At 39.9% G+C, this 23,252-nt stretch overlaps 1 protein-coding gene across 2 annotated transcripts in view; it reads right to left on the bottom strand.

Moving 5' to 3' along the window:
- The window catches only part of LOC121443312 (transcription initiation factor TFIID subunit 1-like), a 73,185-nt gene that overhangs the window by 20,183 nt on the left and 29,750 nt on the right, over window positions 1-23,252 (bottom strand). For both annotated transcript variants that reach the window (XM_041645019.1, XM_041645020.1), the window contains exons 19-29: window positions 22,150-22,299; window positions 21,868-21,987; window positions 21,443-21,618; window positions 19,621-19,799; window positions 17,646-17,859; window positions 16,958-17,123; window positions 14,008-14,219; window positions 10,442-10,550; window positions 7,861-7,959; window positions 6,697-6,874; window positions 2,910-2,977 (exon numbers count right to left, since the gene is read on the bottom strand). In XM_041645019.1, coding sequence (XP_041500953.1) covers window positions 2,910-2,977; window positions 6,697-6,874; window positions 7,861-7,959; window positions 10,442-10,550; window positions 14,008-14,219; window positions 16,958-17,123; window positions 17,646-17,859; window positions 19,621-19,799; window positions 21,443-21,618; window positions 21,868-21,987; window positions 22,150-22,299 — 1,671 coding nt within the window. The remainder of the gene's footprint in view (window positions 1-2,909; window positions 2,978-6,696; window positions 6,875-7,860; window positions 7,960-10,441; window positions 10,551-14,007; window positions 14,220-16,957; window positions 17,124-17,645; window positions 17,860-19,620; window positions 19,800-21,442; window positions 21,619-21,867; window positions 21,988-22,149; window positions 22,300-23,252) is intronic.

Genomic DNA, 23,252 nt, shown 5'->3' with positions numbered 1-23,252 from the left:
AAAATGAAGGCAGTTTTCCTGAAGTGTGATCACCACAGAAAAGCTAATCTAAAGTTCAGTTAGCTGCTTATGACTTTAGTTCTCCAAAATTTACCTCTGAATTATCTACTATTCAGTTTTAGGACAATCTAGATAAATGATACTTTAGATAAAGGAACAATACAAAGGGACTTGTCAGAAAATCCCTTAAGTGTTCTTTTTGTTTGTTTGTTTGTTTGAAACAGGGTTTCTCTATATAATATAGCTCTGGCTGTACTGGAACTCATTCTGTTGACCAGGCTGGCCTTGAACTCAAAGAGATCCACCTGCCTCTGCTCCAGAGTACTGGGAATAGAGGCGTGTACTGCCACACCAGGCTCCCTTAAGCATTCTAATCTCATTCTTTTTTTCCTATACTTCATTATTTATTTATTCATTTATTTTTATTCATTTTACATATCAACCACAATTCCCCCTCCCAACCCTCTTCCTGTACCCCACAGCTCCTCCCTAATCCCCCCTTATCCACTCCTCTGAAAGGGTAAGGCCTCCCATGGGGATTCAATAAAGTCTGGCATAGCATCATATTCTTATATAGCACCAAGAATAGAAAGCTCAAGACATCACTAGTTTAGTTACAACAACAAAAACATCTTTGGCAAATTAGGCTTTAATAACGTTATCTTTTCTATAAAATGAATGTTGAGACTACAGAACATCAATACAATCAGTTAATTACTCTTTTTATTTGTTTTTCTTTTTTTAAAAAATATTTATTTATTATGTATACAATATTTAATCTGTGTGTGTTTGCAGACCAGAAGAGGACAGCAGACCTCGTTACAGATGGTTGTGAGCCACCATGTGGTTGCTGGGAATTGAACTCATGACCTTTGGAAGAGCAGGCAATGCTCTTAACCACTGAGCCATCTCTCCAGCCCCCTTTATTTGTTTTTCTAATAAGGCATGTATCCTTCGTATCCCAGGTGGGCTTCACATCCCGTATACAACCCAGCTTGATTAGCGACTTGTACAAAGGAAACTATTTTTTTCTCCGAAACAGGGTTTCTCTGTATAACAGCCCTAGCTGTCCTGGAACTAACTCTGTAGCCAAGGCAGGCCTCGAACTCAGAGATATCCACCTGCCTCTGCCTCCCAAGTGGTGGGATTAAAGGCACATGCCACCACCACCTGGCTGTACAAAGAAAACTTAATCCAACAAATTCATTTCAGTCTATGCACTATGAAAATCTCTGTGTTCTCACCGCCTGTATCCTCAATCCTTAGTCTTGTTAGTCCCCTTTTTTTGAGACAGGGTCTAAGTCACAGGCTAACCTTGAACTTGATATATTGCCACAAATTATCTCGAATTTCTGATTTCTTACCTCTACATCCCTTGTGTACCAATATTGGATCTCTACATTGGTTATAGGACTTTAGCCTTCTAATAGATACAAAGAGGAATGTAATTGGTAGGTGTTTTTGTTTTAATTTTGAAACAGAGTCTCAACATATATCCTAGGCTGACCTGTAACTTTTGGTCATCTTGCCTCTGAAACCCAAGTGCTGCCATTAAAGGTATGTATTACTAGGCTCAATTAATTGTGGCTTAAACATGTAATTTATGTCAATTAAGTTGAGAAAATTCTCCATGTTTATTAGTCATGTTCTCTTGTGAAATATCTATGTTGAGTATCAACTTCATTATTATCTGTGCTTTTATAAACTTCTAAGTTACCATAATCTTCTTTGGTAAAAATAGCGGTATATAGGGCTGGAGAGATGGTTCAGTGGTTAAGAACACTGACTGGTCTTCCAGAGGACCCAGGTTCAATTCCTAGCAACCACATTGAAGCTCCCAAATGTCTGTAACTCTGGTTCTAGGGGACCCGATATCCTCACAGATACACAAGTAGGTAATACACCAATGAACATTTAAAAAAGGAAAGAGTAGGGGTTTACAGAAGGACTGAGGCTGTTACTCAGTGTTTGAGTGCTTACTTAAAAAGGCAAAACCCTGAGTTCAGTTTCTAGTACAAAAAGGAAAGGGGGGGAAAAAAGCCCAAAATATTGAAAATTATTTTTTAAAAATTAAACTGTTCCAGGGATGGAGAGATGGCTCAGCAGTTAAGAGCACTGACAATTCTTCCAAAGGACCTGGGTTCAATTCCTAGCATCCACATGGCAGCTAACAGCTGTCTGTAACTCTAAGACCTGACAAACATGCAGGCAAAACACCAATGCACATAAAATAAAAATAAATTAATTATTGAAAAAATTTAACTGTCTCTAGGCCTAGTGGCTCAGACAGACCTAATCCTAGAACTCAGGAGGCTGAGGGTGAAGGAGCACCATGAATTTAAGGCCAACCTATTAGACACAGTAAGTTCCAAGCCAGCCTAAGCTAGATAAGGCACTATCTCAAAAAGATTTTTTTTTCAATATGCCTCCCTGGTACAGCAATGAGTTGTAATGTGAGCTATAGGAGATATATCTCCTGGAAAGCCATTTTCTGCCATCCTTTCTAAAGTTACACAGGTTCGGGATCTTAATCCCAGCATGATTCCAGAGCAAGCAATTTTCCTCTTTGGAGTTGGCTTTCCCATCTACAGGAGATAGCGTCTATATAATTTCTAAATCCCTATCTGTCAGATGTATCAAAGATCTGTCATTCCCTCAGATATGGTTCTTTCTGTTAAATATATAGTTCTTAAACTGTACTACTCTCCACCTTCATACACCACAGCATTTGGTTTTTTTATAATCTACTTTGATTTTTGAGTCAAATTCTCATGTAGCTCAAGTTGCACTAGAACTCAGTATGTAGCTGTGGATGACTTTCTTTAAGCTCCTAATTTTCCTGTCTCTACTCTCAAGTGCTAGGATGTATGTCACTATGCCGACCACTTTCTCTTATAGTTAGTTCTTACCTCTTTGAGTTTTTCATCACAGAGATCCAGCATGGATTGAGAAATCTGAGTCAGTGAGTGTTTTGGCCCTATAGAGAACAAGAAATAGCCATTATAAGTGGGAAGCCCAAAGTTGCCACATTTCCAACACTTTAACACATTTACTAGAGAACCTAAAAGGTCCCAGGTGCCAGCCTAGTAACTGAGTTAGGTAGATATACCAGTTATTTCCTTTTTATTTTTTAAAGACAGAGTCCCTTGTATCCCAGGCTGGTCTAGAACTCATTTCAGATCCTCCTGTCTTCACCTCCTTGGGATTACAGGTGTGTGCTACCACACCAGGTACAGACACCACCAGTTCTTACTTCATTTTTCAGTGCCTAATATATAATGGATAAACTATGAATAAATTTTAACTGTTTTTTAAAATTTATTTTTATTTTATGTGCATTGGTATTTTACCTGAATTGCCATGTGGGTGTTGGGAATTCAACCCAGGTTCTCTGAAAGAACAGCCAGTGCTCTTAGCCACTGAGCCATCTCTCCAGGCCCAAATTTTAATTGCATTTTTTTGTGTCCTCACATGCTTGTATTATAACTGTTTTTTTTTTTTTGAGATAGGGTCTCACTATGTAGCTCTGGCTGGCTCAGAAAGGAACTCTATATGTAGATAAGGGTAGCCTCAAACTCAGATCCACCTGCCTCTGTCTCTCTAGTGCTGGGAGTAAAGGCATGAGCCAGCTTTTTTGGGTCTTTTAAAACCTTGAAAATTACTCTATGGATGGAGAATGTGTTTGAAAATGGTAATGTTCACTGGAACATTTAAAATTTTTCTATTTAGGAAACAGATTCTTCAGCACACAGACTGTTAATTCAGTTTCGCAGAAATCATTACCAAGAACTTCAGGCAATTCATTTTTTTTCAGTGACAAGGTTTCTCTTTAACTTTGGCACCTTTCCTGGAACTCACTCTGTAAACCAGGCTGGCCTCGAACTCACAGAGATCCGCCTGCTTCTGCCTCCTGAGTGCTGGGATTAAAGGTGTGCGCCACCACCCAGCTGAAAATTCTTCAACTAACTGATCTCTCTTGTATAGTCACTGCTTAAAGCTGTTCCATTTAAGCTCACTTTTGGAATAATTAAAACATTTTTAAGCTGGGAGTCATGGACACACACCTGTAATCACAGAATTTGACATGCTTCAACCAGAGAACAAGTAGATCCTGGGGTAGCCTAGACTATATAAAGAGATCATCTCAAACCAGAAAAGAACCCCCTGCCAAAATCCCAAAATATTTCCATATAACTAATATTTCTTTTTTGTTTGTTTTTCAGGACAGGATTTCTCTGTGTAGCTCTGGCTGTCCTGGAACTCACAATCAACCAGGCTGGCCTCAAACTCAGAGATCCTCCTATCTCTGCCTTCCAAGTGCTGGGATTAAAGGCGTGTACTATCACCACCCACCTTAACTAGTATTTTTTTTTCTTTTTCCTGCACGCCAGAGAATATCAAATCTCATTATAGATGGTTGTGGGCCACCGTGTGGTTGCTAGGAATTGAACTCAGGATCTATAAAAGAGCAGTCAGTGCTCTTAACATAAATGTTCGCAGACGTACTGTTTATTAGTTTAAAAGTGGGTAAGTTGAAAATTTTTATTAACTTATTAAAAAACAAAATTTGGTATTATCCATATATTAGGTTACAATAAGAAAATAAGCCAGGTATGGCAGTATATATCTGTAATCCCAGAAATTGGGAGATTGAAGCACTTGGATACCAAGTTTGAGGCTAGTCTGAGCTATATAGCAAGTTCAAGATTAGCCTGGGTATTTAGAGAGCCTGTCTCAAAAAGGGAGGAATGGTGGTATCAAGGAATAAACTATAGCTAAAGTATTGAGAGCATGGGAGGAAAAGAAGGAAGGTCTTCTTATTTGGATTACTTAATCCAAATGAAGAATTTAATGCCAATGTTACTACCACACTATCATCAGCACTGACATGTGAGGAAGTCAGAAGAATGAGTCACAGAGGTGACTGGAGAGATGGTTCAGCAGTTAAGAACACTGGTTGCTCTTCTAGAGAACCCGGGTTCAATTCTCTAGCATCCACATGGCAGCTCACAACTGTCTTTAACTCCTATTGCAGTGGATCTTATAGCCTCACACAGAATCACGTGCAGGCAAAACACCAATGGACATAAATTAATTTTAAAGTGTGAAGCATAGAAAGGAAGGATTATAGGGCTGCGAGAAACTTTCTTTTCTTGCCACTACTGGAGACTGAACTAAGGACTGCATGCATGCTTTACTGCTGAGCTGTATCCCCCAGTGGGGCTTTGTTTTAATTCTCTTTGTATTTCCTTCTGTTTTTCCATTTTGTGTGTGTGTGTGTGTGCGCGCGCGCGCATGTGTGTGTGTCTGTCTGCCTGTGTGTGTCTGTGTATAAATAAGCCATGGCAGGTGAGTTGTCCTGATAATTTCCTTTTTCTTTTTTTTTAAATATTTATTATTTATTATGTATACAATAGCCTATCTGTGTGTATGCTGAAGGCCAGAAGAGGGCACCAGACCTTATTACAGACGGTTGTGAGCCACCATGTGGTTGCTGGGAATTGAATTCAGGACCTTTGGAAGAGCAGGCAATGCTCTTAACCTCTGAGCCATCTCTCCAGCCCCTGTCCTGACAATTTTCAAGAGTCAGTTCTTGATGAGCGGCAAGGGTGCACACCTTTAATCCCAGCACTCGGGAGGCAGACGCGGGCAGATCTCTATGAGTTCAAGGCCAGCCTGGTCTACAGGGCAAGTTCCAGGACAGCCAGGGCTACACAGAGAAATCTTATCTCAAAAAACTAAAAAAATATTCTTGCTTCTTCAATATGCAGAAAGTTGAATTTACATACCCATCACAAAAAGAAAATTAGACTGAAATGAAAAAAAAATGAATTAATGCAAACTGATTTCTTTCTCCTATTTTTTGCTTTTTTTAAAATGACAAATTGGGTATCTAGACCCTGTAACAAAAATGCAGACTGAGTTAAAACACACAAAATAAATACTTTTCTGCCTCACTATTCACCCCAACTGCTTCAACACAGACTTCAAATTCACCTGATGTGGGAGTGATTTCTTATTAATAAAGAAACTGCCTAGACCCATTTGATAGGCCAGCCCTTAGGTAGGCGGAGTAAACAGAAGGGAATGCTGGGAGAAAGAAGCTGAGTCAGGGAGTCGCCATGATTCTCCCACTCCAGACAGACGCAGGTTAAGATCATTCCTGGTAAGCCAGCTCTTGGGCTACACAGATTAATAGAAATGGGTTAGATCAATATGTAAAAGCTAGCCAATAAGAAACTGAAACTAATGGGTCAGGCAGTGTTTAAAAGAATACAGTTTCCGTGTAATTATTTCGGGTAAAGCTAGCCATGCGGGCGGCCGCGTGCCAGGGACGCAGCCCTGCCGCTCGTAACACAACATTCACCAGAGAATATATTAAAAATTAATAGTGGGAAGCTGGGTGTGGTAGAACATGGCTTTAATACTGGCATTTGGGAGGCAGAGGCCAAAGTATTTCTGTGATTGAGGCCAGTCTGGTCTACATAGTGAGACCATGTCTTAAAAAAAAAGGATTATATAATGCAACTAAAAAGAAGTAATACTTACTATATGACTGAAATGTACACTGCCTGATGTTCATACCCAAAAATGCACATTAGTCTTTTCATTCATGCTAATCTAATGAATTTAGAATCAGCAAGAGATAAGAATCTGAAAGGTGACCTTTGCAGTCAAAGAACAAGGGACTATTACCATTATAGGTTGCACTATTTTTCACAATTAGTTCCAAATGCTCTCTGAATTCTTCCCGAGATGGATAGAGGCGTTTGCGCACATTTTCACGGAGTGTCTGTAGATCCATTGGCCGAGTGATGATTTTATAGTAGTCCTTTACAACCTTTGCATTAACTGGCGTATGGAAAGGGTATGTCTGTGGAAACAAGAGCCAGCACCATTTGTGAGCAAAGAACACTGACAGAGCCAATTACAACTTACTGGTTTACTAACTCTCAAATGAATTTTTCAGATGTAGTAAATCTGTTTTTGCATTAAGTTATTTACTTTCTTTCTTTCTTTTTTTTTTTGAGACAGAGTTTCTTTGTGTAGCCTTGGCTATCCTAACTCTGTTGACCAGGCAGGCCTCAAACTCACACATAGTCCTCCACAAGAGCAGTATGTATTTTTAACCACTAAGCTGTCTTTCTAGCTCCATATATGCTAGACACTTATGGAATGCAAAATTCTTATAAGACATATAAGTGGTGGCGCACGTCTTTAATCCCAGCATTCAAGAGGCTGAGGCAGATGGATCTCTGTGAGTTCAAGGCCAGCCTGGTCTACAAGAGCTAGTTCCGGACAGTCTCCTACAGAGAGACCCTGTCTGGAAAAAACAAAACAAAACAAAAGACATACAAGTTTGAAGCTGGAGAGATGGTTCAGTGGTTATAATAGTATATTATGCTCTTCCAGAGGACCTGAGTTTGGTTCTCAATTCCTATGTCTGGTGACTCACAACCTCTGTAAATTTGGTTCCAGGTTATTCAATGCCTCAGACCTCTAAGGGAACTTGCATATGCATACATAGACATACATGTATACACATAATTTTAAAAAATTATTCTTGCTACTTTAATACTCAGAAAGTTGAATTCACATACCCATCACAAAAAGAAACATTGCATTGAAACCAGAAAAAAACTAGCTTTATATCCTCTTATAACTCATGTGTCCTTTTGCCTACATTCTGTCCTTCATTACCTAATACTGCATTAAACGATTTAAAAATAGACAAACACCCAAAGAATTAGGGGTTTCAGATATACAGGTATATGCACTAGGGCCATCGACCTGAAGTAACAGAAAAAACAAAAGGTCTTGGTTTTCCTATTCTATACAGATCTAATGTCATGAACTCACATTTGGAAGATCTCTCATATCATTGATGATAGACTCCAAGATAGATGACAGTGTTACCATAGGGTCTGTCCGGCGCCGATGGATGGATTTATGAGGTCTCTAAAACAAAACAAAAACAAGAAACCAGAATGCTTTAGATAAACAAAAAAAACCCAAATATATTTCAAATATACTTATACATTTTAGAAAACTTCAATAAAGCGAGACTTGGAGGGCTTCAGCCTTAATCCCAACAATTAGGAAGCTAAGATAGGAGGAGTGCTAAAAATTCAAAGCCAGCCTAGAGTATATAGTAAATTCTAGACCAACTTGGACTACAGAGAAATTCAATCTTAAAAAAGCAAAGTTTGGAGCAGGGACAAGCTGAAGAGATGGCTCAGTGTTTAAGGACCTTTGCTGCTTTTGCCGAGGATCTAGGTTCAGATTCTAGCACCCACATAGTGACTTACAACTAAAACCATAGTGCATTCTCTTCTGGGCTCTGCTGGCACCAGGCATATACATAGTGCACTTATATACATGTAGGAAAAAAAACTTGCACATCAAAGAGGGGCAGGACAATGAGGTGGCTCAGTGGGTAATGGCACTTGCCATACAAGATAGTGACCATAACTTGATCTCCAGGCTCCATGTAAGAGAGAACTAACTTCTCAAGTTTTCTAACTTCCATGTTTGCATCATAGTGCATACACAGATGAATACATACATAATAAACAAACAAAAATAAATAAATTTTAAATCTGAATAAATAAATAAATACTGAAAGTTAGGTGATAAAAGAAGTCCAGATGTAAAAAACTCTAAACAGGTTACAGTGTGCTTTACAATGTGCACAGGCTTAGAAAAAAATGAAGGAAGGAAGGAAGGAAGGAAGGAAGGAAGGAAGACAGTATAGACAGTCACAGAAAGAAAGAACTAGTTTAAAAATAATAAAGACTTTAAAGAGAGAAGAAAAAGTAATACAATAGGAAAAAGTGAGATAACAATGAGAAGTATACATGCTGTCTGCATCCTAATAGAACACTGTGTAGATTTTGAATTTTTGATTACTGGTAAGCAAGACAGCTGCTAAAAGACATCAAATTCAAAGAGGGACTAATAAAATAAGCCAGCCTACAAATTTTAAGAATGTCTTAACTTTAGAATGGAACTCAAAAAATGCATGCTTTAGAGAAGAGGTTTTGCTTTTATTTCCACAGGAAATGAGAATCTGTGGATTCATTCAGGGTTAATATGGATCAGGTTTGTGTGAAAAGCTTTTGTCAACAAGTTCTGTATCCCAATTAGTCTCAGAAGTGAGATGTGTTTTAAGTTCGAACTCCCTTCCCCAAAGGCATAGGACTCTACTGACAGTGATAGGTGAGCTACCCCATGTTTGTTCTTTCCTTCCTGGCTGTGTTTATGAGACCAGAGCTAAGGTGACACAGCTACCCCACTCAGCACCTTGCAGTCATACTAGCTGGTTTGGCATACTGTTAAACAAAGAAGGCAACATGTTCTACATGTGATCTCCAGGAAAGTTTGTGTCAGTTTGTGAAATTATTGTTAAATATCTTCTTTGCATTTTTACATTTTCCTTCTTTCTAAATGAGACTGTTGTAAATAGAGCTATGGGCAGTATCCTAAGATTGTAAGCAATGTGGAAAACATAGAACTGCTCAGACACTGCATGACATTAGAGCATCTAATAATTTACATCGCTACTTGGAGTTTCACTAATTTGAGGGACAAGAACAATAATTAATGTAGGAGTACATTTCTCAGGGACACAAATTTTTATCTAAGCATAGCTATCAGCTAAGCTGTACTAAACTTAGAAACTACCATGTTCAGCTTGCTGTAAACCTCATGCTTGGAGCCACAAGTCTGAAGTCCTGATGGCTATGCTGTAGCTAGGATCTGTGCTCTAGTCCTAGAAGCTATGAGTCTTACCATACAGCTCCTCCATCTCCAAAGCAGCAGTAAGTCATACATATTTCTCATTTCTCTAACTTCCCACACCTGAAGGAAATGCCTGATGCTGATAATTTATATGACTATAATGGGCCTGTCTGAATATAAGGAATAATGTCCCTCTTTTAACTTCAAATGTGCCATTTAATATGAGCAAGATCAAATGGTCAGCAGACCATATTTATATAATTGTGTGTCTGTGTATGTAGCAATAATATTTAAAGAAAAATAGACCATAGCCATGAATTTAAGAGACAGCGGCATGGCGTGAACACAGGAAGAGTTGGGGAAAGGGGAGAAATTGTGTAAATCGTATGAAATTTTTTAAAAAAATAAATGTGTTTGTAAAGATCAAAAAAAAATTTAAATCTGGATAGTTGGAAGGCAGAGGCAGGCAGATCTTTGAGTTCAAGACCAGCCTGATCTACAGAATGAGTTCCAAAAAAACCCTGGGTTACACAGAGAAACCCTGTCTCAAAAACCCAAAATAATAAATAAATTTTATTAAGTCATTTAATGAACAATGCACATAATTCTCAAAGAACAGACATAAGGAATATCTGACACAGAGTCATGTCCCAGAAAGTTGGGGGAATCCATCTGATATGAAGACAATGCAGATACTCACATTCAAATAGTCACAGTGAACAGTGGTTCCAACCCGACGTTTTTTTTTGGGAGGAAGTTGTTGTTTAGGAAACTTCAGGACCAGAGATTTTCTGCGAACCTCATCGGCACTGCAATCAGTAACATTGTGTTATTTATAGTTCCCCGAAATAGGATAAAGAGATGTTTTAATAAAAGGAGCCCAGACACCTCAGAGAAATGGTCAATTCTAAGTCTGAGACAAGGAAAGCTTTCAACATCTTGTACCAGAAAGCAAATGATTTCTCAAAGTTTTACAGGATCATTTCAAAACCACAGACCTGAAGGGCCTGAGAGATGGCTCCAGCAGTTAAGAGTGTTAGTGGCTCTTTCAAAGAACCTGAGTTTAATTCCTAGCACCTATTTGGCAGCTCTCATAACGATCTGTTAATTCTAATTACAGGGGATCCAACTCTCTTTTCTAGTCTCTGTGAACACCAGGCATTTGTCTGCATGTATGCACAAACATACATGCAGGCAAAATATTCATAAAATGAAAATATTTTAAAAACCACCATAAGATCTGGCTTAAATGAGTCAAATTGGGAGAAAATGCATTAAAATTTATATGGGAAGAATTTCAGAATTCACAAACAAAACAAAAAGAAAACACCAGAAAAAAACAGTTTGTAATCTTTCTTATGATATACAATAATCCATTATGTAATTAAATCGTTAACATGGCTGGACATGATGGGGCACACTTTTAATTCCATTATTAAGAAGGCAGAGGCAAGCCGGGCGGTGGTGGCGCGTGCCTTTAATCCCAGCACTCGGGAGGCAGAGGCAGGCGGATCTCTGTGAGTTCGAGGCCAGCCTAGTCTACAAAGGGAGTTCCAGGACAGGCTCCAAAGCTACAGAGAAACCCTGTCTCGAAAAACCAAAAAAAAAAGAACCAATTAAATAATTTGGCAATGATCATTAATAGCTCTAAAAGGAGTGAAACTGTTGTGCTTGTTGATGTGGTAAATACATAATATCAACTAGATAGTCTATTAAACGTCTAGTCAAAAATATTTAATGTGAGCCAGGCAGTGATGGCGCATGCTTTTAATCCCAGCACTCGGGAGGCAGAGGCAAGGCAGATCTCTGGGAGTTCGAAGCCATCCTGGTCTACAAGAGCTAGTTCCGGGACAGGCACCTGTTGAAGGAGCTGCGGGTTGCATTCCTGCCGCCCTGCTCCCTCCGCCCCAAATAACAACACACAAACTGTATTCATTTAAACACTGCCTGGCCCATTTCTATTAATGTGTGTAGCACCAAGGTGTGCTTACCGGGAAGATTCTAGCTTATGTCCATCCTGGGTCGGAGCTTCATCATATCTGCCCGGGAGAGGGGAGCATGGCGTCTGAGCTCACTTCCTCTTCCTCCCAGCATTCTGTTCTGTTTACTCCACCCACCTATGTTCTAACCTATCAGGGCCAAGCAGTTTCTTTACTAATTAACCAATGACCTTCCTCCATCAGGCACCAAAGCTACAGAGAAACCCTGTCTCAAAAAAAAAAATTTAATGTGAATCTAATCAGTAGAAAACAAAGTGGGTTATTCCTCCCTTGGAGTCCCTCATAATCTTGAGCATTTTCATTTTTTAAAATAAATCTTTGTTGGCCGGGCGGTGGTGGCGCATGCCTTTAATCCCAGCACTCGGGAGGCAGAGGCAGGCGGATCACTGTGAGTTCGAGACCAGCCTGGTCTACAAGAGCTAGTTCCAGGACAGGCTCGAAAAACCACAGAGAAACCCTGTCTCAAAAAACAAAAACAAAAAATAAATAAATAAATAAATCTTTGTTCTACTTAAAATAAAATCTAAAAAGTAGGGTATTTTGTGAAACAATTATTCTTTATACTTCTAAAAAAATTAATGTCATAAAAAGTACAAAAATAAGTAAGACAGTTTTAGATTTCGACAGACTCAAAATACACTTATGTTTAAACTGGGATTGTATCCATAATTAGAAAATGAGCCAAAGGACAATGAGATGACTTGGGTAATTTGAATAAAAATTCCTGAGCATTGCAAATTACTAAATTAGTGCTATTTCTTAGTTATGATAATAGTACCATGTCTTACAACCCAATTCTTAGAAGATGTGTGTTTGCAGTGAACTGTCATGATACCTGAAATTTACTTCTCAATGATTCAGATTACAAACATTTGAGGTATACAAAGAAAGATTAGGCAAATATGGCAAAAGGTGAACAGGTGCGTTTAGAATACTTTAATTGTGAACTTTCAATTATTCAATAGGTTTATAACTTGTTTAGCTGTTTTTGTTTTTTTGTTTGTTTGTTTTTTTGAGACAGGGTTTTTCTGTGTAGCCCTGGCTATGCTGGAACTCGCTTTGTAGAGCCAGTCTGGCGTGGAACTTAGAGATTCACCTATTTCTCTGCCTCAAAGTGCTGGGATTAAAGCTGTGCATCACCACCACCACCATCAGTTTATAATTTTTTTTTCGGTTTTTGGAGACAGGGTTTCTCTGTGGCTTTGGAGCCTGTCCTGGAACTAGCTCTGTAGACCAGGCTTGTCTCGAACTCACAGAGATCCACCTGCCTCTGCCTCCTGAGTGCTGGGATTAAAGGCATGCGCCACCACCGCCCGGCCAGTTTATAATTTTTAAAATGGGAATTTTTTTTTTCCGAGACAGGGTTACTCTGTGTAACAGTCCTGGCTGTCCTGGAACTCTGCAGTCACTCTATAGACTAGTCTGGCCTCAAACTCACTGAGCTCCCCCTGCCTCTGCCTCCCAAATGCTGGGATTAAAGGCATGCACCACCACCATCCAGCTTAAAATGGAAAAAATTTTAACATCTCCATTTTTATCTATTAAATTCTCTAACGGCAAGATTGGGCATAAGCACAGTCTGCTCTTTATAGTCTCTCATTTTATATTAACTACCCACATGCCAGGTGTGGCACTCCAAACATGTAATCTTAGCTACATGGGAGGCTGAGAAAGAAAAATTGTAAGCTTGAGGCCAACCTGGGTAATTTAACAAAACTTTCAAAAATTTGTGCAAAGTTTTGAGGACATATGGCTCAGAGACAGAACACTTGCCCACTGTGCCTATCAGTACCACACACACACACACACAAACCAACAAAACAAGCAAAACAAAACAGAAGAAAAACACTACTGTGGTAAGGGTATTTACGTAAATACTAATACTTAGCCAGGCTTGGCAGTGCATGCCTTTAATCCCAGCACTTAGGAGGCAGAGACAGGTGAATCTCAGAAATTGAGGCCAGCTTCGTCTATAGAGTTAGTTCCAGAACGGCTAGGGCTATGTAGAGACTCTGTATAAAAATTAACTCCCTTGGCCCTCCACAAATAATTAAGACTCAAAGCACAGCATGTAAAAAGGAAGGCAGTAAGCTCTAATGATCAGTGCAGTTTTGATTACTGGCAAAAATTACTAATTATAATCCAAAATTTCTGCAACACTTAGTTCCACTTCAGAGAACAATCACATCACATTTACCTCTGCCAACCATCATCATCAACCTTCAACCGATCTCTGCTATAGCACTCCCTCCCTGCTATCCCTTACCTCTCAATTAGCTGTTTCCCCAAAACGATCTTGGTCCCTTCAACCTTGATAAGTTCTTCATTATCATTATGAATGACTGTCTTTTCTAGCTCTTCCTCTTGTTCCTCTGTCATGGCAACAGGATTAGAAGGTGGAGCATTTGTTTGATAATAAAGGGGGCAGAATTTGTTTGTCCTCATGTGCCCAATGGCACCACATGCTCCACATTTCAGCTGCAACAGAAAAAATAAAAACAAAAAACCCACAACATGTTAGAGGTAAACAGGTTGAACCATGTCAAAAGTAGAAAGGAATGTATATGGAACTGGGAAGAAACAATGGTAGACATCATTTTATAGAAAACTGGTTTGGAAAGGTTAAGGTCACAGAGCTATTAAGTAGCAAAACAAACCCAGATATGCTGTATCCAAGTTCACAGTTGCTTCCATTGAAGCAGTTATCTTATGGTGTACATTACATAGTAGTACATGGAATCTTTAACCTAAGCAATGCAAAACAACCTGGACAGGGTTCTCTGTAGCTTTGGAGCTTGTCCTGGAACTTGTAGACCAGGTTGGTCTCAAACTCAGAGATCCACCTGCCTCTGCCTCCTGAGTGCTGGGATTAAAAGTGTGTGTCACCACTGCCTGGCTAGTCTTTTTCTAATTTCTTTTTAAGACTTTTTGGGTTATGTGTATCGGTGTGTATAGGTATCTGTGCAACTGCAAGCAATTACAATGAAGAGATTGTTTCGAGTCTCAGAAGCAACTCTGAACTTTTAAAGCGTGTTGAGGCTTGAAAAGCTATGGGGACTTTCAAAGTTGAAGTACATGTATTTTGCACTATGATGCAGCTCCTAGCCTATGAGTGGCAGGGGCTGGAATGCGGTGGTTGTATGAGAACGTTCCCTATAGGCTCATGTACTTGAATACTTGGTCTCCACTTGGTAGAACTCTTTGGGGGAGGATTAGGAAGTGCAGCCGTGTTGGAGGAGGTGTGCACTAGTCATGGGTCTTGAGTTGTCAAAAGACCTGTGCAGTCCCACTGCCTTCTGCTTGCGGATCAAGATGTGAGCTCTCAGCTGTTCCTCCCACCACACCTTTGCTTGCTACCATGGACTCTAATCCTCTGCAACTGTAGGGTCAGTTAGGCACTTTCTCTTATAAACTGTCTTGATTACGGTGTCTTGGCATGGCAACAGAAAAGTAACTAAAACATGCTCCCTTACATGTGGCATCACGGGGTGCTGATGGATGTAAGGAGTGGAACATTGACTGAAGTAGGACTCCCGCTATGCAGCTAGGAGGAAGTCACCATCCGTGCTGGGGGATAAATTAGTCATGTGGCTGTTTTACACACCCACAGCCTTGTCCCTAACCCTTCATCCATGCTCCCATAAGTAAGCCCAGTAAATCCACCGACTGCCCCAGCTAGACTTGGATGGAATGGTAACTTTGGACTATAACTTGTGTGTATCTTTCAAGAACACTTCATGCTGCCCAAATCGTCATCTCTGTATCTTCGAGGGGAAGGTATTACAGAACACCAGGTTCTACCAGATTAATTAATAAGTGAATACATGACTAAAAGCAAAAGGTCTGGATATAAGATCACGTGATCTGTTGGTAGAATGTGCTGGATGCCAGTTTGAGCAGCTTTCCATTGAAGCTGTTCCACTAGAAAGCTGTTCTCTCAGGAGAAATTCCTGCCTTCAAACCCCTGTCTATAAGAGCACAGCTATCACAGCTTCTTTCCAGAGAGGCAGACTGCTGCTTGGAGATTATAGCACAGATGTTTGTCTCCTAGGAATACTTGTGCCCTTCTATTCTTCCAGCAATGGTCAGAAGAGAAAATCCAACCTTGCGAAAGTTTCTTTGTTCATATATATCTTGTCTAATATGTAGTAGATATCAAATAAATATTTATGAAGTGAATTACTAGACAATAAAAGATAAGAAGTAAATAGATAAATATATAAATGCTTTAATGAAAAAGAAAAGACCTTTTGGGTATGTGTATCAGTGTGTATACAGGTATATGTGCAACTGTGTGTACAAGCACCTACCAGAAGGGAGGTGTTAGATCCCTTGAAGCTGGAGCTACAAGTGCTTTTGAATCATCCAATATACAGTGTTAAGATCTAAACCCCAGGCCTCTGATACAGTAAACACTCTTAACCACTGAGCCACCTGTCCAACTCCTCCTTTAAAAAGCTACCATTTAAAAAAAAAGCATTATAAGGTTAGGGAAGTAGCTCAGCAGTAAACTTATCAGGTCCTGGGTTTGATGCCCAATAACAAAGGTAAATGAATATAAATAAAATGTACCAAACCTACCCAAGTCCTAGAAAAAAGTGAGATATATAGAGAGAGATAAAGAGAGAGAGAGAGAGAGAAAATGTGAGTGAGTTTTCTTTCTGAGGGCCTCATGTAGCCCAGGGGAGCCTGAATTCACTAAGTAGATTTGTTCCAGATCCTCCTGCTTCAGCTTCCCTGGTACTGGAACTGCAGGTGTTGTTACAAATAATATAACCTAGTGTTCTACAATATTGCTTCCATTTCCAATAACTAAAGATGACAAAAACGGAGGGAAAAGTAATGCTACCTTCCTTTGCTTTGTTAGTGGTGATCATATCATTAAACATTTTTTCTTTTTCTTTTCAAAGCAGGGTCTCTATGTGTTTCAAGCTCACAATCCCGAGGCAGCCTATCAAGTACTAGAATTACATTGTGTCCGACAACACCTGGCTATTGTATACTTACTTTTTTTTTAAATTTTTTTTTTAGATTTATTTATTTATTATGTATACAACATTCCTTCCATGTATGCCAGCAGGCCAGAAGAGGGCACCAGATCTCATTATAGATGGCTGTGAGCCACCATGTGGTTGCTGGGAATTGAACTCAGGACCTCTGGAGGAGCAGTCAGTGCTCTTAACCTCTGAGCCATCTCTCCAGCCCTGTATACTTACTTTTAGGTCAGGGCGCTCCTTCATTTTTTTGGGCTTTTTCTCAGGAGGGCCCTTTAGCTTCTCCTTTTCCTGGTTTCGTTTAAGTCTTCTCAATTGCTCTTGAATCCTCCGCCGTTCTTTTCGCATCTCTTCTCTATGTTGCTCATCAAAAAGGGCAAATTTTCGACTGAATAACAAGAAAAAAATACAACAGGACCGACCATAAGCAACCTAAATCAAGATGATTACCCTGAAAGCTACCATCTCAAAATATAAGTAATTCATCCAGGAGGAAATGAAATAAACTGCCTGCCATCTTCATGTTCCTTGATAGTCTTCCACATGTATAAAATAACATCTCTCAGTCTAAGTCCTAAATGACCATTAAGATTTTGCTTGTGATTTTTGAGACAATGTTTTACAGCCCAGACTATCTAGAACCCACGTTCCTTCTGCTGAATCCTCCCAAGTACTGGTTTTACAGGAAATGATTTTTGCAAAGGCAAATCACCATACTCCAAACATAGCAAACTAGTTATTTTCCCAGTGATTTAGCTCTGTTTAAATCCAAAGATCTAAAGGCAAGAAGGTTCTAAACAACAGCAGATTTCCAGGGATAACAATATATATTCCTATCACTACAACTCACACATATACGTTGTTTCCATTATTTTTCCTGCCACACTCAAAAGTGGCACATCAAACTCACATGAATTCCTCATCTTTTGTGGTACGTATGCGCACATAAGCATCAATAACAGCTGGTTTTCGGACTGTCTCACAACGAACATACTCCTTCCCCTCTTCATCTCGAAATGTTCTATAAATCTTGAGACAGCGGCCAGTGGCAGAAGAGTTAAGGCTAGTCACTGAAGCTGTGTCATCATCTCTGTGATTATTTCCTGTGGCTGCTGAGCCTGCTGCTGCAAGATAGAGAACAATTTCCAAACATTCCCTCTAAAATCCAAATTGCTACTTTTTTGGAGTTGGAGACATTCAACATACCACAAAACCCTAGTTTTATTAAAAGCAGAGAGTTGTTAACAAGAACACCCTGATTTGCCAGTTCCTGACTTCTTTTAACCACTGCCAATTTCCATTTTCATAAATACAAACATTCTAGAAATACCTCAAGCCGGGTGGTGGTGGCGCACGCCTTTAATCCCAGCACTCGGGAGGCAGAGGCAGGCGGATCTCTGTGAATTCGAGACCAGCCTGGTATACAGAGCTAGTTCCAGGACAGGCTCCAAAACCACAGAGAAACCCTGTCTCAAAAAACCAAAAAAAAAAAAAAAAGAAATACCTCAAAATATTATTTTTGCTATTGAAGACCGAGAAGCAATAATTATACTTTTATTCCTCTGAATAGCAGAGTGACAGAAAATTCTTAGCAGCAAACAGTTGATGAAAACATCTAAGCAAGGACTCAGGAGGAATAAATAAGCCCTGCGCATGCTTCTCAAATTTTAATATGAATAGGAAACATCTGGGGATCTTGTAAAAATGTAGACAGGTGGCGCATGCCTTTAATCCCAGCACTCGGGAGGCAGAGGCAGGCGGATCTTTGTGAGTTCGAGACCAGCCTGGTCTACAAGAGCTAGTTCCAGGACAGGCTCCAAAGCTACAGAGAAACCCTGTCTCGAAAAAAAAATGTAGACTAAACTCAGTAGGTATGGAGAGATGATTCAAGATGATTCGGCCTTTGGCGCATGCCTTTAATCCCAGTACACTGGAGGCAGAGGTAGACAAATCTCTGTGAATTCAAGGCCAGCCTGGTCTACAGAGCAAGTTCCAGGACAGCTAGAGCTACAGAGACATAGTCTCAAAAACAAGCAAGCAAACAAACAAACAAACAAATAAAACAAACACAAAAAGCCATGTATCTTTACAAAGAGCCAGAAAAACAAAATTATACAAAACTTTATAGAGATGGGCAAACAAAGGTAAGACTAGTATGAATGAAAATGGTCACTTTAATCTCCATCCTCAGACTTCATCCTCTCAGTAACAACATCCACTGCCTGCTTGATATCTGTTACCAGAGGAATCATGGGGACCTTGCTATCCATTATCCTCAGTCTGCAATTATTTGATGATTTTTAGCACTTTTTGGATCTAAGCTTCCTTTAAGAATCTTCTGAAAGCCATGAATCTTCTCAGAAAATTGCCTATCCACATAGGATTTTAAATATAAATTCAGAAACTTCAAAGACAACCTGGCAAATTCATCTAGAAACTCTCCATTTTATTTATTTATTTACTTACTTGCATATGTATGTATGCATGGTTTGTTTTGAAGACAGGGTCTCACTATGTAGCCCAGGTAGGCCTTCAAATCAAAAGCCTCCGCCTCACTCTCCAAGTGTTGGGATTACATGTATGTGCCACCACACCAAGCCAGATACTTCCTATATTTTTTAAAACTGTTACTCTGGAGGATGAGTTCCCAGAAAGCTGATAGCACTGGTAGCCCTGGCATGGCCAGGTACCTGGACTCAGAAAAAGGAAGCAGTCGGCTGGCAGCATCTCTTCAAAATTTTTTCCTCACAGACTGGAGTCCAGTTTGAAGAAATCTCTCTATCTCATCTACAGGTTTCTCTATACTCATTTTTTACTTTGTCTCCGGCTTGGACTCAAGCTCCATTTTTGATCCCTTTCTTTACTTGTCTGAGAAACTCCCTCACCCAGTAGCATCCGTTGTAGTTCCTTCCGCTCCTGCTCCTCCCGTTCACGAGACAGCTGAGAGCTCGTTTTCTTGTTTTGCAGCATGTTCTCAATGTTCTTTCCCATTTCTTCAAAGTCACTGTCTTCAGCTGAGCTGCTGTCTGTGTCAGTTGATAAGACTTCAGTTGATGACAAAACCCTACCAAGAGAAGAAAAAAGTTAAAGAGCAGGGGAAATATAAGTGTAGAAAGAAGTAGGATTGGAGAAATAGAAAATTGAGAAATCAACCTTAAAAAGATACACTCAGAATCCATAAAGCCATGAAACCCATAACAGAAAAACTACATCTTCCTAGACAATTCAGATTTGCAAAATTGCAGTAATTCTTTCAGAATAACTGGGAAAAAAAAGCTAAGAAGGTAGCACACACAGGATTTTTTTGTTTATTTTTCAAAACAGCGTTTCTCTGCAGCTTTGGGGCAGGATTTCATCTATCTATCCATCCATCCATCCATCCATCCATCCATCTATCGGCTTTTCAAGATAGGGCATCTCTGTGTAACAGTCCTAGCTGTCCTGGAACTAGCTCTTGTAGACCAGGCTGGCCTTGAACTCACAGAGATCCACCTACCTCTGCTTCCCCCGAGTGCTGGGATTAAAGGCGTGTACCACCACACAGGCCAGTTTTTAAAAATTTTCTTAAAAGAGACTGCTCTCTCCATCCCCCATTCCAGATATACGCTGAATTGTTTATCTTTCTTGCCTCAGCCTTTCAAGTCCTGCTCAGAGCTCTCTAGTACACTACAACATTTAGATTCACGGATCTTTTCCTATCACATTGCTATTATTTCATAACTAAGTCATTAGAGGGAAAAAAATAAAACCATTATCACACTTAAAACTTCCAGGCCTAAGCAAAGTAGGCTACAAGAACTGCCACTGAACCGAGATCAAGCTTAGCATTTAATGACATCCAAAGCTTTTGCTAAATTACTTTGAAAACAGCAGGTTCAATAGGCATGATGGCACATGCTTATAGTCCCAGCACCTAGGAGGCAAAGACTAGAGAACTGCCAAAGGCTTGAAACCAACATGGGCTACATGGCAAGATCCTGTCTCAAAAAATAGCTTTAAAAAAGTGTGTGGTGGTACATCCTTTTAATCCCAGCACTCAGGAGGCAAAAATGTAGGTTCAGGCCAACTGGGTCTCCATAGTGAGTTCCAGGTCAGCTAGAATTACATAGTGAAACCTTGTCTTTAAAAAAACAGGAACAAGCCGGGCGATGGTGGCGCACGCCTTTAATCCCAGCACTCGGGAGGCAGAGGTAGGCGGATCTCTGTGAGTTCGAGACCAGCCTGGTCTACAGAGCTAGTTCCAGGACAGGCTCCAAAGCCACAGAGAAACCCTGTCTCGAAAAACCAAAAAAAAAAACCAAAAAAAAAAAAACAGGAACAGATACTCTGGCAGTATTATTATAGATAGTGCCTGGTATTTCAAATACCCAACCACCTAGTTAAATTTTTTTTCAGATGATATCATCTTCATTATACAATGATATCTCGTAGAGCATGGTAGAGGATACCTGTGGCCCAGAATCTGTTTCCTAAAACAGATACAGGAAGATCATCAAAAGTTCAAGGCCTGGGTATCCTACATAGCAAGTTCCAGATAGCAGGGCTACATAATAAGACCTCATCCCAAAATTGAAAAATAGTATCTGGGAGCTGGAGAGTTTAGTGATAAAGTATGTGTCTTGCATGTACAAGGCCATTAGTTCAAAACAAAACATGTCCAGGATACTACTCCTTTCCAGCTTAAACTTTCCACAGTACTGAACATACTTGTTCTGTAGGTCAAAGATACGCTGACATTCCTCTTTGTAACGCTCTTGATGCTCAGCTACAGAAAACCTTGATCCACGGGCAAATTTACTCATAGGCCCCTCTCCAGAGCGAGCCTGTTCTGTTGACATTGTACGGACCACATCAATAACTTCCCAGCGGGACAACTTTTTAATCTATGAGAGAAACACAAAACTATATATATGCATATATAACTCATTTAGCAACGTAAAAGGACAAACTAGGGCCATTATTAGAAACACAGATAAAAAAAAATTAAAAGAAATTTAGAAAAGTTTAGGTAAAGTATTTAGGACCTATCATGATCTATATCATATTAAAAACCCAGTTAGTTCTTTACACCTTCCTACCTTTCTATCTGTATACAAAGCCTCTTACTCAGAGTTTTCTTCTTCTATACCCACCTCTTCCTCAGGCACACCAAATTTACGAAGAAGTTGTTTGGCATTTTTCAGAGACAGGCGACGAAGGTCTGCATCTGTTCCTGTGACTGTCTTTTTCACTGGCTGAGGCTCCTTATCATCCTGTCTCAAACAAAAACAAGTGAGAATCTGAGCTGAATTCCTAACAGTAAGCATCTGTGCCATTCTGGCAAATGAACCATTTCCATGTCCTCTACTCTATTTATATCTACTGTAAACCTCATTCCTTCCTCTTTTGATTTCTAGAAATCTAAAGACTCTCACCTTCTGCTGAGTTGGTTTGTTTGGAATCTTCACATAGGAGAATCCTTCACCACAGCCTGTGGGATCTGCTACTCCAGTCACCTCCAGGAGACATTTACCCTTCATGGCAGCAATGAAAGCTCTTGTAGTATTCCAAGGAGCAGTACGAACCTAAGATAAAGAAAAGGATTCTCAGCCGGGCGGTGGTGGCGCAAGCCTTTAATCCCAGCACTCGGGAGGCAGAGGCAGGCGGATCTCTGAGAGTTCGAGACCAGCCTGGTCTACAAGAGCTAGTTCCAGGACAGGCTCCAAAACCACAGAGAAACCCTGTCTCGAAAAAAACAAAAAACAAAAAACAAAAAAAGAAAAAAGAAAAAGATTCTCAGGGTTATAGGAAACATTGTTCCACATCTAACCACTACCTAAAAGGGTAGAATAATTTCTCTGAACATTTTCATGGTTTCTCTCTCTCTCTCTCTCTCTCTCTCTCCCTCTCTCTCTTAGGTATACAATATTCTGTCTGTGTGTATGCCTGCAGGACAGAAGAGGGCACCAGACCCCATTACAGATGGTTGTGAGGCACCATGTGGTTGCTGGGAAATGAACTCAGGACCTTTAGGAAGAGAGGCAATGCTCTTAACCTCTGAGCCCTCTCTCCAGCCCCTCATGGTTTCTTAAATTATCCAAATATTAAGTTAAATATGGTGGCAATCCAATGTTCGGCTCTCTTCTATGATACTTAAATCACAATGTTTAGAGATTCAGTACAATCAGGATAAGGAATGTATTTATCAGTGGTGTTCTTCAGTCCATTATCCCTGGGATTTCAGTAGGTAGGGTGGTACCCACATTCATGATGATCAAGGTTAGAAGGACAACTCATTTTGTTGTCCAGTTTTTTGAATGGCTTTCTTATTCTGATATTTTTACAGTAGGGTCTCTAGTCCAGGTTGGTTTGGAACTCGCTATGTATCAGAGCATAATCTTGAACATCTGATCCTCCTGTTACCAAAGTGATGGGATTACAGATGTGTGCCATCTCACTAGCCAAAACCTTTTTTTAAAAAAATATTTATTTATTATGTGTACAATATTCTGTCTGTGTGTATGTCTGCAGGCCAGAA

The sequence above is a fragment of the Microtus oregoni genome, unplaced genomic scaffold (assembly GCF_018167655.1).
Source record: "Microtus oregoni isolate MIOR12 unplaced genomic scaffold, Mior012 000104F_ref0000108, whole genome shotgun sequence".
NCBI classification, from domain to species: Eukaryota; Metazoa; Chordata; class Mammalia; order Rodentia; family Cricetidae; genus Microtus; species Microtus oregoni.
Note: the sequence above shows the minus strand (reverse complement) of the source record. Positions and strands in the feature narration are given on the sequence as shown.